Source organism: Sebastes umbrosus, chromosome 17 (genome assembly GCF_015220745.1).
Source record: "Sebastes umbrosus isolate fSebUmb1 chromosome 17, fSebUmb1.pri, whole genome shotgun sequence".
NCBI lineage: Eukaryota > Metazoa > Chordata > Actinopteri > Perciformes > Sebastidae > Sebastes > Sebastes umbrosus.
This window is the reverse complement of record NC_051285.1, coordinates 23,319,749-23,337,607: the sequence shown is the minus strand read 5'-3', so window position 1 is coordinate 23,337,607 and position 17,859 is coordinate 23,319,749. Positions and strand designations below refer to the sequence as shown.

Sequence of the window (17,859 nt, the reverse complement as noted above, 5' to 3'; positions counted from 1 at the left end):
AAAAGAAAAAAATGTATGCCTTTACACGTGTTGTAAAGGCAAAGATCATTACCTTGCAGTTTTGTTTTTTGTCTTTTAAACTACATTTATAATTTTTCAAATGTTTTTTCAGCATCTATTAAGAACTTGGGTGTCCATCAATCAACACTCATGCAGATACATGACAGAAAAGAGAGGAGGCTCCAAAAATAGAGCACTGTACTAATGAATATCAATTAGGTGATAGTGAAAAAAACAGGAAAGTGGTATCAGGTGCCCTTGATAATGCTTTTTAAGAGACAACACAGAGGTGGTGTTCATGGAAGAATATCAAAAATATACATAGCTGTCTGTCTGAACAGCCCACCTGGATGTTACTGGAATAATACTCAGTGGACAGATGACTCCAAGGTCCAACATTTTGTCAAAAAGACGAGAAAAAACGGAGCACTAGAACATCATCCTGACCTTAAAGTGATACTCCAACCAAAATTATCTTTGGAGTATCACTCACTCGCTCACCCCCCCGTAGGGTTGAGGGACGTCTGTAAAAGAGAGGACAGTGGCTATTGTCACTTTAATTCAGTCAGTAACAGTTTTTTTTTTTTCACGACAGTAAAAGGCATCAAAACTTCGATACAAACTTTTCCATCCACAACTGAAACATAAACCACTTTTCGGCTGTTCGTCTATATGCTCATTCTGTACCAAACACTTCTTCATTTCACCACAATAATATGGCAACTCACTGCTAATGCATCGCTTCTGTCATGCTATAGCTACCATCAAAGCTCAGAAGACCTGCCAGTTGTTGTTGTTGTTGTTGTTCGTCTTCCAGCTGCTACCGCTAGGGGTCACCACAGCGGATCATCTGAGATCGTTTTTTATGATCCGCGTATTTGATTTGGCATTGGTTTTACGCCAGATGCCCTTACTGACACACTCCACACAGAAAGGCCCTGAGAAGCCCTGTCAGAAGTTAAGTATTTCATTTATTTTTTTATTACATGGCTGAAGGTAGAAAGAGAGAGACAGGAAAAGAGAAGGGGAGACTGTATGTTTCAGACATCCCATAAAGGTAGATCTGATTTCAAAATAGCTAAGCGAGTCACCATGACATCCCTAATTTGAACTTTTGAAAATCTCTTCTATATGAATCATTTCTGTTTACAACTTTCTTGTGTCTTCAGCCTGTGATGTCCTAACTGCTTTAATTTCTGATTTTGTAAAAACAAATCATGGCACCACGGACATTATAAAGTAGCTTTATGGGTCTGCATATTGAAGCATCCATACCTTCATCTGTCTACTCAAGACTTTCAGTTGTCGGTCTGCGTCAGCTTTCTGCTCCTCCAGCTTTTTGACGAGATCTGCAATGACAAATTCAAGGTTTTTGAGAACCGCAGGTCTAATGTATAGACACAATCGCAGTAACCAAACACAGCATTTACAACTAAACTGCTCCGTTTTCAGTGTGGTGAGGATACAGCAGCAGCCCATCTGTAGCATAATGGCTCTGATACAAGTAACAGTTACTTCTGGACAGTATTAGATCTTTCTAGAAGTATATCTCATCACTGCAATAATAATTTGTTTCAGACCTACACTATCTCATCTGCCATGATTCATAACAGCTTGTGGAAAAACAGTGTATCCAGACATGTAACATTTGCCAACTGCACTAATGGCGACTCAGAGACAGATGTGTTACAGTGTGCCCTCATTTTTGCGTCATTTTGATTCTCACTCGGTTGCCAATTTGTAAGGATAGTTATAAGGGACAGGTGGCTTAAAGTAATGCAGTCTAATACGACAGCCCTGGAATAAATCCTACCTAAATATTCTGTTTTTTTGTAACTTTTTTTGTAACTTTTACAGATAAAATATGTTATGTTAATATGTTATCCACCTCATTATCATAAATGGGGGCAGTCTACATATTAGAAACCACTGACTGATTTCTCATTGCATTTACAGGTTAAAAGACTCCACAGAGAACTGAATAGCAGGTGAAAAGGACATACTCTCCATGTCCAGGACGGCTTGGTTGGTATGGCAGTTGACGGCCCTCTGCTGCTCCACCTGGTCCTCCAGTTCAAAGATGGTCTCCTTCAGCTCCTTCACCTGGTTTTCAGCAATGAACCCGCCGTCCTCCAGGCAAGTCACCCGGCTGCTGAGCTCCTGCTCCCTCCTCTCGGCCCGCTCCTGAACCTGCTGGCACTTGGCCTCCACCTGTGTGCATTCGTGAGATTATGAATACAGAAATGGGTTAAAACTGAGGCGGTGTTTCATATGAATGTAACTGCCAGGTGTCACTGTGCTAATTAGATGGAAAGCACTTGAGTCACCTTTGGCTCAATAAAGGATCATTTATGATATCTTCCAGACATCTTTGCGGTGCAGTGTTTCCATTTGATCTTGATGGTGCTTTTCTACATCTCAATCTTTCAAAAGATTAGATAAAAGATGCTCTCCACAAAAAAAAGCTGTATCAAGACAAGATTTCTGGGTGTCCTTGAGGGCTGGATGTAGAAGACAAGCAGGGTGTGTGAGGAAACCACTCACCAAAATGTAATTAAAGCAGGATAATAATGTTATGGTATGGTACTGTTTGAAACAGAAGCCCTGAGAGGCAAGTGAGAAAACAAATATTCTGGTGATCCATTGTCTTAGTCTGTTTTAAATTGTTTTCCCTCCTGTGTTTATGACTTAAAGCTGCAGTGGGTAGACATGGAGCAAATATAATTAAAAAAAAGTTATTTTTATAAAACGGTCATTATATCCTGACAGTAGTGCATGAGACCGGTAATCAGAAAAAAATCATGTACCTCTGTGTCCTCCGGTGCTCCTAATGGCATCTGCAAGATTTCACAGACCGGAGGAAAACAACCAGTCAGAGCTGATCTGGAGTCTGCCATCCAGCTTCCGTCTATGAGAGCCATGAGTCAATCACTCGTGAACTCCGCCAAACGGTCAAACTAGGCAGCGCTGATCAAATATGAATCGATAATCTGTTACTGAATGCCCATTTCTCGCCTCAAATTTTTTCAGTAACATCTTATAGTGTACGGTTTAGCTGTAAAATGAAAAGGTTTGTGATCCGGCAGCCATGTTGAGAACAGTTGAGGAAATACCAAGCCCCGCCCACCAGCTGGATCATAGCCAATAGGAACGCTCAATAGGAACGCTCTCTCTCTGAAATGACCTGTGATTGGCCAAAGTCTCCCGTCACGGGCTAGATTTTAAATACATTTTTTTAATTAAAGCCAGGTGCAGAAGTCTAGTTATCTCTCAGAAAACTTGAATTACAATATGCTGAAAGGTTATTATGGGATTTTTGCCCAATGATGCCAAAACATTCTGCCTACTGAAGCTTTAAGTCAAACACAGGGAGAGAATTTTTTTTAGATCAGACTTAGAAAATGGATGACTAGATGTTTTTTTTCTCACTTGCCTCTCATGGTTTGCGTAGTTTGATTTGATGAAAACAAACTATTTACTATCGAGTAGTAAAAAATAAAAACAACCATAGTGAGTCTAATTAGCCTTACTGCATTGCATCATGTCCAATGTGACTACTGTAAATTAGTACACATTGGATTGTTGGTGCTCAGACAATAGATTTTTCCACCCTAGTTTCCACATCTGTCACTTAGTAAAGCCCCTTTTCAACTATGATAAAAGTCACACAGAAATAAGGGTTATACACATGTAAACATTCAACTGGGCTGTGACTGGTAATAAATGGTTATAGCAGTTATGCTGGAGTCACAGTGCTGTTTACACGAGAGCGTTTGGCCACGGTACAAATACTGACATGCAAGGTGACAGTGACTCATGGAAATAAGGGTTCAGTCTGGATCAGATCTGACTGCATCAATGTGTTCATTGCTCTAACTATTGAATTACACTCAAGTTGAAGTCAGTGTACCATGAGGATTGCTGTCGTGCTGAGAAATGGCACCGTAAAGCAGATCTCTGTGAGCATAGCATGCTAAAATAAGTAAATTATGTAGTTACTGTACGCAGGACCCTCTGCCTTTGACACCATGTGGCTCTAAATGATTAGGATGTTCGTGAGTGAAGTTATGGAGTGGCCTCACCCTCACACCCATGTGGCAGAGAACAGGAGCGTGACTCAGAGGGTCACACACTGGTGGACCACCCTACTGTTGGCACAGCGGTCACAGTCCAACAATGACGACATCACTAAGCTGATGGTGACACGCCTCAATTTGGAGTCAACAACCACCGACATGACCCCGAACCCACACAGCCTCAGCCTTTCTGGTGTTTGTAGTGTTGAAGGGGAAAACCAAAGTGACTACTGAGAATCATACAAAAACTATTTGAGTGAACATGAGTTCATGTAGTGTGGCGGTGAAGAAGAGGACCCAGTACCAGCTGTAAAGCCTGTTTAATGGTCATGTTTGAACTGTTGTGGAAAATGTGGGTCGTCATGTTCACATTCAATAAGAGGTGACTGAGCTAATTGTTTGACTGATGATACAGCTATAACTAGACGTATAACTGTAGCATGCTGGTCTCTTTCAAATCTATTCTCTTTCAAACTGTTTCTAAATCAGTTTGCTGAGTTTGCTTTTTCACATTTTCCAGTAAATGTGGATGGAAGAGATTGTTCTTTGGGGAATTCCTGAAAGTTTTGTCAAACACAAGACAACTAATGAGCTCACCAACATAACAAAATGTTTCAACAGTGAGTCACATACATTATAATTCAAGTCCCACTTAGTACAACACAATGGAAGCAACGAAGTGGAAACAGTTTGTACTGTGCAGAGCCATTCTCTTGCCAACAGAGAGTTGTCCAGTTTAAATAGATCCATCTGAATCTTTGCCGACAACATTTGTCTCCAAATATTGTCTCAAACAAACAACATGTTATATTCTGTGATAAATACTAATTCCTTTGTCACATTCTGGCTGAATTCCCATCTGAGTATTTCTTAAACAGCAAAATATCTTTAACATTCAGTATTCTCTTTTTAGAGTTTATACTATATGTTACACACATACAACAAATGTGCAATAAATCATATATCAATATAATCCCAAGAAATTGAGTTGTAACCCTGCACCCCTCCTACCTTGGACATTGTGGATTGCACATGCTCAGTCTCGGCCTGGGTCTGTAGCAGTTCCTGCCTCAGCTCTGTCAGCTCCACCTCCAGCCTGTCTCTCTCAGCGTGGGCTGTTTTCAGCAAGTCCTGCACCTCAGTGCTGTCACTGGCACTCTGCATGGCCTTCAGCTCACCCACCTTTTGCCTCTCAATGTCCACCTGCGCTTTCAGCCTACTGTTTTCCAGCCTGAGACAGTCTGCCGTCGCCCTCTGCTCCTCTGCAGCCTGCGCTGCCTGACCTCCGGACTCCAGCTCTCTGTCCAGCTGGGCCTGCAGCCTGTCCATCTCCTCTCTAAGGCAACGCACCTGGCCCTGGGCCTCCTGATGCTCCTCCTCGAGAGCCCGCAGGCTGCCTGTCAGCTGCTGCTGGATGTCCACCAGCTTCTCCCGTTCAAAGCGCGAGCTCTCGACCACCTCGGCATACCTCTGCTCCAGCTCGGCCAGCCGAGGCCCTTGGCTGCCCAGCTCCTCCTCCCTCTGGGCCTGTGCTTGGGCTTGCTCCTGAAGTCGGCCAGCGAGCGTCTCATTCTTCTGGGCCACCACCTCCAGGCGCTCTCTCTGCTGTTGAAGTGAGGTCTGCAGGAGGCGCTTCTCCTCAGCCAGGCGCTCGTTCTCAGCCGTCAGCTCCTGCACCACTTGTTGCTGGTCAGCCAGCTCCTGCAGAGTTGCCTGCAGCTCTTCGGCCGTGCTGTGGTGACTCTCCTCCATCTTGTGAATCTGTTCTGTCAAACTCTGCACCGACAAATCCTTCCCTCCTGCGTTGGTCACTGCCCCCACCACAACGGCTTCCCCACTGACACCGCTGCTCACTGATTCTGAACATGATGGGATCTTCTCAAACTCTGAGGAGTCAGGTGATGGTGAGTCCTTGGTGATGTCAGAACTGGAAGAGACAGAGGTTTTGAAAGGGCTGGCAGAAGGAGGAAGACTGTCCTGTTGCGGAGTAGCGGAGTTGGAGTCTGAGGGCAGACCATTCACCAAATGCTTGGAGGGGGAGCTTTTGTTTGAACTAGAGACAGGAGAGTCCTCCAAGCAAATCAGCTTTTCCTTCAGCCCCTGGTTCTCCTCCCTAAGCTGTGCCAGCTCTCTCTGAAACTTCCCGTTCTTCTCCCTCAGCTCCCCAACCAGCACGAGGGCCTCCGCCACCTGTTCCTGCTCTCGCTCTGCAGCAGACTCTTCCCATGAGACAGAGTGAGGTGAGGGTGAAGACGAAGCAGCGGAGGCTTTACCTTTGCAGCGCTGCAAATCCATCCTGAGATTGCTGATCTCCAAGTCTTTGGCCTTGGACTCAGCCAGGAGCTCTTTCACCTGGCACTCCAGAAGGCCCCTTTCCTGGCCCTCCGCATCGCCACGGGACTTGGTCGAGCTGCGTGTCTGCTTTGCCAGGGTGGAGAGGCTGGAGGTGCTGGCACTGGAAACCATCTTCTTAGTGGTAGAGCTCCTGAGCTGGTCCCTCAGAGAGGTGCGGTCTCTTGTTATGGTAGAAGGAATGTCTCTTGGACCTGGGATACCAGACTTCTTGGTTGCTTGTGCACCTGCAACACAGATCAAAACAGAAGGACATATTGAAACAGTGTTCAAGTACCTAAATGATCCAATCAGCTTTTACTATAGACCATCCACAAAGCAGTTGATGGAGCTGTCTGATTTATAACTGTAAATATAATCTCTATTTCAGCTACACAGACACTTCAGCAGACTGACTCCTATCGAGAGTCATAAAGGCTTTATAGAATACCCAAATAGGATACTATCACAATATCCCTTTAAAGTTAGTCTTAAAACCTTGTTAATAAGTATAAATTAGGGCTGTCAATCAATTAAAATATTTAATTGGCCAAAAAAAAATGGCCATGCCAGTTTTTCCTCACCCCAATTTAGGACATATATAGAGCGTTATTCAGCCTGGCCTTCGCTACAAGCTAGTATGACATGGTTGGTACCAATCGATTCCTTAGGCTTTATAGTTTCATATGATGCCAGTATCTTCACTCTAGCTTTAAAACTGAGCCCACTACAACCTAAAAATCGAAAATTGCGTTAATGCGTTAAAGAAATGAGTGGCGTTAAAACCAATATGCGTTAACGCGTTATCGCGTTAACTTTGACAGCCCTAGTATAAAATATTGCAACTTTACAAAAACAATACAAGCATTAGCAGAATATTTAAGTACAAATTAGTTAGTTGTGAGATTTAGATTAATCAAATTAACATAAAGATCCACTTGGACTGCAAATGGTGCCAGCGGTGATACAACACAGATTCCAGTTTACAGTCAGGAAATATTCAAAACTTTTCTCAGTATAATTACCATATAGCACGCTTGACATTGAAAAGGGAAGGTTAATAGAATCAGCGTGCAGACATGCTGGGACCACGGATTTGTTAACATCATGTAATGACTCTAATTGAATGGACAGTGTGTCACATTCAGATGCTTGTATTATTCAGCAGTTTCATGCTACTGCTGGTCACTACTGTACTCTATTCACATATTGTTCTCTGCTTGGACAACAGAGGTTCTGCCTGGCACTGCCGTCTGTGGTCATTCATCGCTGCAGCAGAGCTTAACTGTGGCATTTCAAAAGGCATCGGCGTGGGTCGCTGCTGGCGTGAGCCTTTTCCAGACCTCTCTCAAATATGAAGAGTATTTAACTGATGCCCGGCGCGAGCAGGGTGCCCGCCTGAAAACGTTTTATTGTTTGTTTTCCAATCATCAGCAAACAGCGATGCGGACACAAGGGGGCTGCTTGTTTCAAAGGATGACAAAGGTCCCTGTGCACGTGGAGCATTCGGGCACAAAGCAGCTTAAGCAGTGCACAGACAAAAACGGCCCTGTGTCTCTCACATACACACACCATCATCAAACCCACAGAGCAGAGACTAGACAGACAGCCTGTGTGCCGAGATAGACGGCGCATCACCATGAGCAACACGTGCACACATTTACAGCGCACACACACACGCAAAATCCACAAACAAATGGCCTAGTTTGGTATGGAAATCCTATACCCCTGTGGGCTCTTTAAGTACTCTGCCATTGATAGGCACTTTGCATAGACTATCCCCTTATTGAATAAACTAGCAACTGTGGCAGGAGCTGCCAACACTGGCACAATTTCTGGGGTACAAAGCCGTTTAACATTCCCCGAGTGTGCAGCTGTGGTTGAAAAAGCGAGGTGGGTTTGCAAATGATAACCTAATATTGTTGAGTAAACAACCATGGTTTGGATTTTGAAGGAAACCAGGGGCCATAAAAATGAAGAGTGGCAGAATGACACTAAGCTCTGTCAGCTCTGAATGTCAGTGAGATCAGGCTCTCAGTTAAAAGCTACTCTTTAAAGCTCCAGTTGGTAGAATTGGAGCAAATATGATTCAAAAAAGGTTATTTTATAAATCACTATATCCAGTAGGATAGACTCCGAGCTGGAGTCTGCCGTCTCTGAGCAGCTGTCAATCACTCGCGAACTCCGAATCAAACGGTCAAACTAGGCAGCGCTGATCAAATAAGAATTAATATTCTGTTACTGTTATGCCTATTTCTTGCCTCAAATGTTTTCAGAAACATCTTGTAGTGTACTGTTTACACCAGCCCGGGGCAAACTTTCTCATTTTACAGCTAAACAGTACACTAGAAGATGTTTCTGAAAACAATTGAGGCAAGAAATAGGCATTACAGTAACAGAATATTAATTCATATTTGATCAGCGCTGCTTAGTTTGACAGTTTGATCAGAGTTTGCGAGTGAATGACAGCTGCCTCTGTTGAATGAACAACCAATAAGAACGCTGGCTCTCTGAAATGACCTGTGATTGGCCAAAGTCTCCCATCACAGGCTAGATTTTTTAAAGTCTGAAAACAGAGCCATGAGGAGGTACAGAAGTCTAGTTTTCTCTCAGAACACTTGAATTACAATATGCTGAAAGGTTATTATGGAATTTTTGCTAAATGATGCCAAAAACATTCTGTATGCTGCCACTTTAAAACCAGTTTGGGTTGAAGGGATGCGGCCATTTAAATTCACATTAACAAAATGCAGCACTTCATCCCAATCAGTTAGATGAATTTGCTGCTGGACAGAGTTGCACTTGACAAAGATTCAGTGAGCCATTAAAAATCTACAGTGACTTTTCTGTGCACTTCACAGAGGATGAAGCCATGACTGACAGAATGAGGACAGCATGCACTCCAAAATTATGTACTGTCACATGGAAGATGTTAACAACACTAAATCAGCACTGTGTTTTATAAATGACTACTTACTACTACGCACTACAAGAAGCATCATCCAGAAAGGGCTGAAAAAGAATGAAACACCTCACAGCTCGTGTCTATTTCATGGCCACTGGTCATATTTTCGTTATAGGTGGCAATAAAGACAGAGACAATAGGTCCTTGTTACAGAGAGAGAGAGAGGAGTCCGATGTGATTAAGATCAGTCCATTCCCACGAGGATGAGTGATGCCAGGAGTGGAACTGTAGGACAGCCTTTCATTTGCTGCTCCTTCATATTCTGTTTTCCTCTTGGTGAATTTAACCCAGATGGAGCACATGAACTCACTCATCTTTTTAGATCGCCCACCTCTTTAACCATGACATCACCACAGCTGCTTAACGTGCACACAGAAATGACACCAGACTAGATGCCAGGAGGCAGCAACACAGACAGACAGACAGCATTGTCCTGAAGAGGAAGAAACAGCCACTAGAATACAGCATCAGATAGTTACAGAAGCTCTTTATGATCTTTTCTTTCCGGGACATACTCCCAGAAAGAAAGATTATAAAAATGTCAATCCCACAGTTGGCCATGAAAACAATATTAGACCAAAAACAATATTGTTTTATAAAGCTCATATTGGACACCACTGAGTGTATCAGTATGTCTCTAGTAGATACCACCAAAAAATACCACCCCAGTCAAACAACCTGCTTCCAAGACCAACACAGCAGCTGCAGATTGTTTATTATTTCAATTTTCACATCATCAAGTGCCCACTTTGCCAGACACGGAGCCTGGTTCTGCCAGGAGACAAAGAGTTGAGATTAGATTCTACTTAAACTGACATCACTAGGGCAGGAGGAGACCACAAATAGACCACGGATACCTAAAGTTGTCAACTTGTGGCTGAACACGGCACTGGATCAGATGGGAGTACTAATAACAAGACACCAGAAACCGTCTCTTTAAAGTATTTGATTTTGAACAAAATGATGATGTTGGATTGAAGAGCAGAGAAAGAGAGACGGAGAGAAGCGTTTAAGGCTCTGACACACCAAGCCGACAGTCGGCCGTCGGACAGTTTGGGGCCGTCGGTGAGCGTCTATCGGTCTAGTTTTTGCGGTGTGTCCTGCACCGTCGGCTCTAATCTGCCCGTGTTGGAGGCTTTTCGGCTGATTCAGCATGTTGAATCAGCGGTCATCTGATCATTCCAATACACAGATATTTTCCCAATGAAGCGGTGAGTGAGAGTGGTGTGAAAATGGTTGGCAAACACTGCTTTATTTCATGTACGTATCATAACAACGGTTTGTATATCCGCAGTACTCGGTCTTCCGGTTTCCCTTTTTGAATGACAAATACAAACGAGACTACTGCCGCCTGCTAGTGTGGAAGATATTTTCCTCTCATGCAGGCGCAGAACGTACATGTTAACTGGCAGTTGGTTGTAGTCTTTGCGGTGTGTTCAAATGCAACTTGTCGGCCAAGACAAAGGCGATGTGAGGCGATGCAACAGCCGGCCTTTATCGCCGCTAGTTCTTTGATGACGGCTTGGTGTGTCTGGGTCTTTACTCGGACACTACAGCTGAGGTGTCCCTGAAAGAGGCAATTAACCTCCCATTGCTCTGGTGGAGCTGCTCAGTGGCCACCTGTAAAACACTCCCAAGATTGAATGTGGTGCATTAACGCTTAGCAGTGCACTGTGAATTACATTGCCTGCTTAATGTTTTCCTTGATGAATAAAAAAAAAAAACAGCATCCACATGTGTAGCTGATTGATAACAACAATTTTTTCAATGTACAACCAAACCAAAAAAACAACTAAACTAAACAAGAAAAACAATACTTGGACCCATGTTGCAAAGCCTTCAGAGTAACGCTGACATCACCATCTTTCTTAATGGCAGCAGAGAAGGAGAAAGGGATAATTACTAATTACTAATGAACTGTCCGCCCCATCACAAAGTCCACACGCTACATCACAGTAGTCTGACTATTCAGCCATGTCAGTCTTAATTAAGTGAAATTTGTACACTGTTTTTTGTGTCCAAGGGGGAACAAGAGCTTCATTTATTTATGGTCTTCTTCACAGAGTATTACTTCTACTAGGTGTGCAAACCTTTCTTTCACAAATCAAAACTAAAATACCCAAGACCGAGGTGGTTAAGACAGAGTTAGCTTAGTCTTAATTTAGTGCTGTCTTTGATGTAGGCCGGCTCAGATCCAAGACCATTTATAGCTACCTCCGAGAAGCAATAAATCAGTGAAAAGGAGTGGAATGGGCAGTTAACTGGCTCACTGAGGAGCTTTTCTTCCCTCTAGCAAGGAATAAATCCTCATGCAGTCTGAGGAGTCTAGCTCTTATCGATAGCAAAGTGCAAATACCGCAAAATGCCAGCTTTGGAGAAAGAGAAGAGAATCTTTCCAAATGACAGAGAACATTGTCACTGATAAGTATTTTTATATTCAAAAATGCTAAAGAAAATTGCTAACTATGGATTGAAGAAGATTCTTCATGTACAATGACAGTGTTTAGACAGTAGCTGTAAAAACAGACTTGCTGCCAACTTCGATAAACCTGACTGAGGAGACTGAGCAAATGATTGTTTACATTTTATCTAAATGAATTACACAGACTGACTTCCAGTACTCCAAAGGCATTCAGTTATTCCATGGGAAGTCGGCTCCCTGATCACAGTAATGCACTGTGCTGGCTTCTTTCTTTCTAATGAAGATAAGCTTTCAAATCACAGCAGGAGCCGTGTGGCTGGATGGCGTCCAGCGCCAGCCAGTTAACTGCAGCCGGCCTGCCTGCCAGCCAAGAGGTGACAGAGTGCATAGTGAGCAGAGTGCACAGAGTCTTCAATTTACAGAACAGGAGGGTCATGGGTGAGGCGTCATGATGAATTAATGACTGCAGGTGGTCAAGTGTCAGAGAGCTGGCACCTGAAATGACGCACTGCCCTCGTCATTCTCACAAACAAAAGCTTTGGATGGGAATCTCTCGCTGACACTCTGTCTTCCCTTCTGTGTTCCAGGAAATGTGGTTTGCAGTTTTTTTCAGTCAGGTGGAAGTGGAGAGGAGAGATAGAAAACGCAGTCGGTGTTTCTGGCCTTCCTGTTGTCCAACTGTCAGGGCATGAAATAGGTCAACAGGCGCCCATCGGCCAGACACTGGGACTCGCAGGCATTCCTTTCCTCTTACTGGAGTGGAAGATAGACAGAAGCGAGGCTCCATGACTGCCGTGGTGACTGAGTAGAGATTAGCCTGGATGGGTAAGCTGCATCACAACAGCACAATGTGCTACTGAAAACCATGAAAAACACCACTTGTTGAGGATAAAATGTTCTTTCATTGTAATAAGGTACTGTACACATCTTAAAAAATCATGGTACACAAGTTGGATTAATAATGTATTTTGTGATAAGGATGACATGTTTTGTGAATACAGCATCTTGCACTGTATTTCCTAAAAAGCAGCTGGAATCTCTGACTCTGCTTCCAGTCTAGGACATGACATCATATGCAAGGAGATAAATAAATGAGCAAACAGATAATACAAAACTAGGGCAATCTGATTTATTGTAAGAAGAGCAGCGTCTGTGTTTGCATTAGTCAGCTATGTAAACCAGATATACTTATATCACAAAGCTGCAGAGATTCACTGGAGGCTGACAACAGTCTGACACCTGTCATTAGAGACCGACTACACAGAGGATTTGAATGGCTGTTTGCACTTTGGATAAGTTCATCACAGCATCAACGGATTCCAAAATAAAACAAATCTTTGGCTAAATGTTTGAGATTCATTGGAAGAAAAGTCAACAAGCTGTGACTTTCACACCCGTATAATTGATTAGATTAGATTTTGTCAGCTAACCTAGTTTTTACTATAGACAGTATATATACCTGTCAATCAAAAGGTAGCCACGCCCTAAAGCATACCCTGCTTTATGGTCTATTTGACTCTTAATGGGACCATAATTTACTACATGAACATCATGCTGTATTGAAGAAGACTTGAAACTAGCGACTGAGACCATAAACTCAGGTTTACTGAGGTAATAAATCAAGTGAGAAGTAGGGTCATTTTCTGATAGACTTCTAGTGCAAGTTTAAGGCACTTCCACGTTGGCTTCACATCTCAGACTCAGAGGTTGCCCACTGGTTTTCACCAATAACATAAAATAGGTATGAGCTGGTTGCATACCTTCTTGCCCAGCATTTTCTTTATTACAAAAGATCTTCCCCTCTGCCATCAGCTGAATGGAGGTGCTACTGTACAATATCATCAGATAACACAGTTAAATTTCGTCTATATACACATCTTCTTCTACAACACATTACTGCAAAACTTTAGCTGCATAAAAGAGTTAAAGTTCAGTGCACTAAAGAATACCAGTATTTGTGTGGAGGTTATTAAATGGTGGGAGTCAGGAGAAGGTTTGCTGTTTCAGTGGCTGATACGCAGAATGCATGAGAGGAGACGGTGGCTGAGTGCTCGGTAGCTGAGGTGATATTTCTCAGTTAGTAGAAAATATTAAAATTTAGCAAATTAAAGAAAATATTTTGGTTGTGACGACTAGTCTAAAAAGAGGCTGGATATGGACTGACTAATGTGCAGAAATACACCCTTATGTCATTGCTGTGACTCTCTTGTCAGCAGGCGGCATGTTAATCAATCGTGCCTACAACTGAGCAAGCAAACCTTCCACCCTGCCTTTAAAAAAAGACTTGACTGTGTATTTAAGCAGAGATGCTGGTTTCTGCCTGAGAAGTGGACAGCTCTGTGCTTCCTCTGCAGCACAGCATGAAACTGCAGCATGAGAGCTGGCAAGCCACAGAGGGCCACTTGGCCTGGGTTCTTTGGCTCCTTTAATCATTTTGATTGAATCATTTTGACTGGCCTGCATGCTAAGGCTTTTAACACAGCATCCTTATGCTGATCCACTCTGCTTTACACTACTTACGGAGCCAATACCCCACTGAGATATCCAATAGCGCGGACCGTGAGCCGGCCAGGAGAGCTGTGAGAGGGAGAATTTCTTTATGCTCCAAATGGAAAACAGTTTAACTCACTGAAGGAATAATAATATGCCATTTTACATGATTGTAGGTTTATAGGATCAGCGTGTGTGATGGGTAACAGGTTGTACACGAGTACTGTTAAACGTTTTCAGCTTCTGATGATTTCCATCCTAGCCTTATACCTTTGGAATAAATGTTACAAGACTTATGTTGAATTAAGATGTGATCTACTTTCCTGGATAGACCACAAAAAGGATTAAAAAACATATTCTGTGGAAAGATGAAGCCGTAAATAGGGTTTTGCAAAAAAATACATCATCAGCTTCTAATCTCAAGCAACACTTGGGTACTGTGGCTCCCTTTCCACTGACCACAACTTAAAACTGTGGTTCCAAACCCATTTTCCTTTTAGCGCCCCCTACTTGAAAAGCTGAGTTCTATATTATCTTTCTGACGTTATCACTCTAAAAAAAAATGTACAAATCCTTAAAACAAAATCCTCAATTTGAATAAAGTGATTCAGTGTATTAAATGAGTTACTGTTCTTTTTTTAATAAATCAAGTTTCTTTAATGAACAAAACTTGTCAGTGTGAGCAAACTGTTTTTTGACCACAGTGAAAAGTAAGTGTTTGAAAGGCTAAACGCCACCAAATATGGATTGAAGCAGAATATTTTGTTAAATAAAAACATGATGTGAATTTTGGAAATGACTACATCTATCTTTTTTCAATACATTTTGACTTTTGGACTTAACGCTCTGGAGTTATTGGAAATGTTTGGATCACACAAGTCGGAAAAAAATCCTACGCAGCCACCACTGGAATCTAATTCTACAAATAGTATAATACTAATAATATTATTGTAGCCTGATCTTTATCTGCAATTGAGCACAAATACTGGGTTTAAACAGAATGTGGCCTACTAAGTAGCAAAGAAATGTTTTTTTAAATAATTGTGTATACAGACATTTGTATAAATTATTCAGTAAATGTGTTATGATTTTAGTTATACATGTGCAAATCTGAGGGGGGCCCTGACCCCAGGTTGGAAACCACTATCTTAAAACATAACCAACAGAGAGGCAACCGATTCTACAGAAGGGCTCAGTCACACCAGCCTTTAGAAAAGCACAATTTCAGACAAGGCAAAGTAAATTCATGCAGTGCTTTCACGTACGGTGAACTTTGACATGGGAATTCATACCGTCTTGATTGTCCTTACCTTGGAGAGAACCAAAGAAGCTATCATATTAGCTGTGTTATACAACCTGCAAGAAATTACTATGTCTCCAAGCTTTCAACAGCACTTTTTTGCGAGGATGTGTTAATGAATTCCGCTGTGCCACTTTCTGGAGTGACTGGACAAAGACACATAATCAACAAGATGACACCCAGTATTCTCAACTTTACTCTCAGAAAGAGAAAATTATCTGATCTTTCTGCGAGCTGCTGTTCACACTACTGGATAGCAAATTACAGAGCCTACATCCACTGAAAGGCCAGGATTACTGTTCCCAGAGTGAGGACGAACCATAGCACAGACACACAAACCATATCAGGTTGATTTAGTATGCATTGAACACACGATCACAGGCTTAGTGGCTTACATGTCACATCCAATTTAAGTGTTTTTAGTATGTCAAATATATACACGCATTGTCAGATGCTCAACCATAAATTCGTGATTTTTATGAGCTCAGGCCTGGAGGCTAAATTATACCAACTTTGATGTGTAGGCTATAGTCTCCAGTTACACAAACAGGACATTTAAACAGCACACGCCTCCCTCTGCAAACACAAAGCACTGTGGAGTGGCTGGTGTGTTTACTGTACCAACTCCTAACTGCACTGGAAAGTATGACTGGTGTAACTTCCTCAGTGTCCCAGCTATCACAAGTTGGACAAACTTGCTTCCTCATGTTGAATCCCTGCTCTACGTCAATTTGCACTGATATGGTGTTGAGATAGCACAATGATCTACGTGTTTCCACATTCTGTCCGCCCTGTTGCTCCCAGGGTGTTGAAGTCTGCTCTGAGTGGGAGCCGTGACCCCTGGAACAACGAATCAGTGCTTCACTAGACAGATAAGCATTTAGCATCAGTGTAAGAAGTTCAATGCTGTGATACATTTGTCAGAAAGCTGCTAAAATAATGCCAATAAGTAAAAATTAGGGCTGTCAAAGTTAACGTGACAACAACACGTTGACGCAAATTTGTTTTAACACCACTAATGTTTTTAACACATTAACACAACTTGTGATTTTTAACTTTAGCTGTTGTTGTCTGTTGGGCTTGAGTTTTCCATGTTATGATTTGAGCATATTTTTTATGCTAAATACAGTACCTGTGAGGGTTTCTGGACAATATTTGTCATTTTTTTGTGTTGTTAATTGATTTCCAATAATAAAAATATACATACATTTGCATAATCCATAATCCATTTACCCACTCCCATGTTGATAAGAGTATTAAATACTTGACAAATCTCCCTTTAAGGTACATTTAGATACACTGATAAAAAAAGTGCTATCAATTTGCAATTAATCACGATTAACTATGGACAATGGACTATGGAGGCACTGTTATATAGTGGCACTTATCTGGACTAGCAAGTAGATACCAATAAAATTACCTTTTTCCAAAAATCACCAGCTCCTTTTTGGTTATTGAACAAAGCTATCATATTAGCTTTGTTATACAACCCGCAAGAGGTCACTACGTCACCAAGCTTCCAATGACACCAGTTTCCTGTTTCAACTGGCCCAAGGCACTATTGCCTGGTGGCCACTGAAGTTATGAAGCTATGATGGGAATTTCAAAACTTCATGGAACCAATTAGAGTGACAAAGGCATTAGTTTCCCTGCACTAACAGATGCATCAATGCTGACAGGAGAGTCAAGGAGATGTCAATCAAGTAGAGTCTGTACACACCCACTAGTCAGGTAGATTAAGTGAAAGTGTGGGTGACAGTGTAGGGGCTTTAAAAAAATATCTAGAACACAAACTTAAATCAGAAGTAGAAGTATCCAGTTCAAGCAAATTATAAGTTACATTTATGTCAGACATAAAACAGTCCTAAAGAAGGTGAGAAAAAAAATCTTTAAAAGACCAGTGTGTAACAAATAGGGCAGAAATGGAATTTAATATTAATAAGTATGTTTTCTTTGTTTTCATGGTGGCGCAGATTAAAAACATAAGTTGAAACATTAGCAAATAAAAGAGATCATTGGGTCAGATTGGTCGTTATTACCATAGATCACCTGGCGCCAGAATTTTGTGTTTTCCTTTACATAAATAAAGACATTTCTACCATAACTTGATGTAGAAAGGGCATAAATATGTGCATAAAAATTCATCCAGAATGTAGGAAATTAAGCGTTTAATGCTCAAAATTTCCTGGGGGAGCACCCCTAGACCCCCCGCTTAATATGTGTCCCCTCAAATGTTGAAACAAAAACTATGCCCTTGATTGTACACATGTCACAT

At 42.0% G+C, this 17,859-nt stretch overlaps 1 protein-coding gene across 5 annotated transcripts in view; it reads right to left on the bottom strand.

The window, feature by feature from the left end:
- The window catches only part of specc1 (sperm antigen with calponin homology and coiled-coil domains 1), an 80,578-nt gene that overhangs the window by 31,198 nt on the left and 31,521 nt on the right, over positions 1 to 17,859 (bottom strand). For all 5 annotated transcript variants that reach the window (XM_037749702.1, XM_037749698.1, XM_037749701.1 and 2 more), the window contains 3 exons: positions 5,088 to 6,655; positions 2,004 to 2,211; positions 1,276 to 1,349 (listed from right to left, as the gene is read on the bottom strand). In XM_037749702.1, the coding sequence (XP_037605630.1) occupies positions 1,276 to 1,349; positions 2,004 to 2,211; positions 5,088 to 6,655 (1,850 nt within the window). The remainder of the gene's footprint in view (positions 1 to 1,275; positions 1,350 to 2,003; positions 2,212 to 5,087; positions 6,656 to 17,859) is intronic.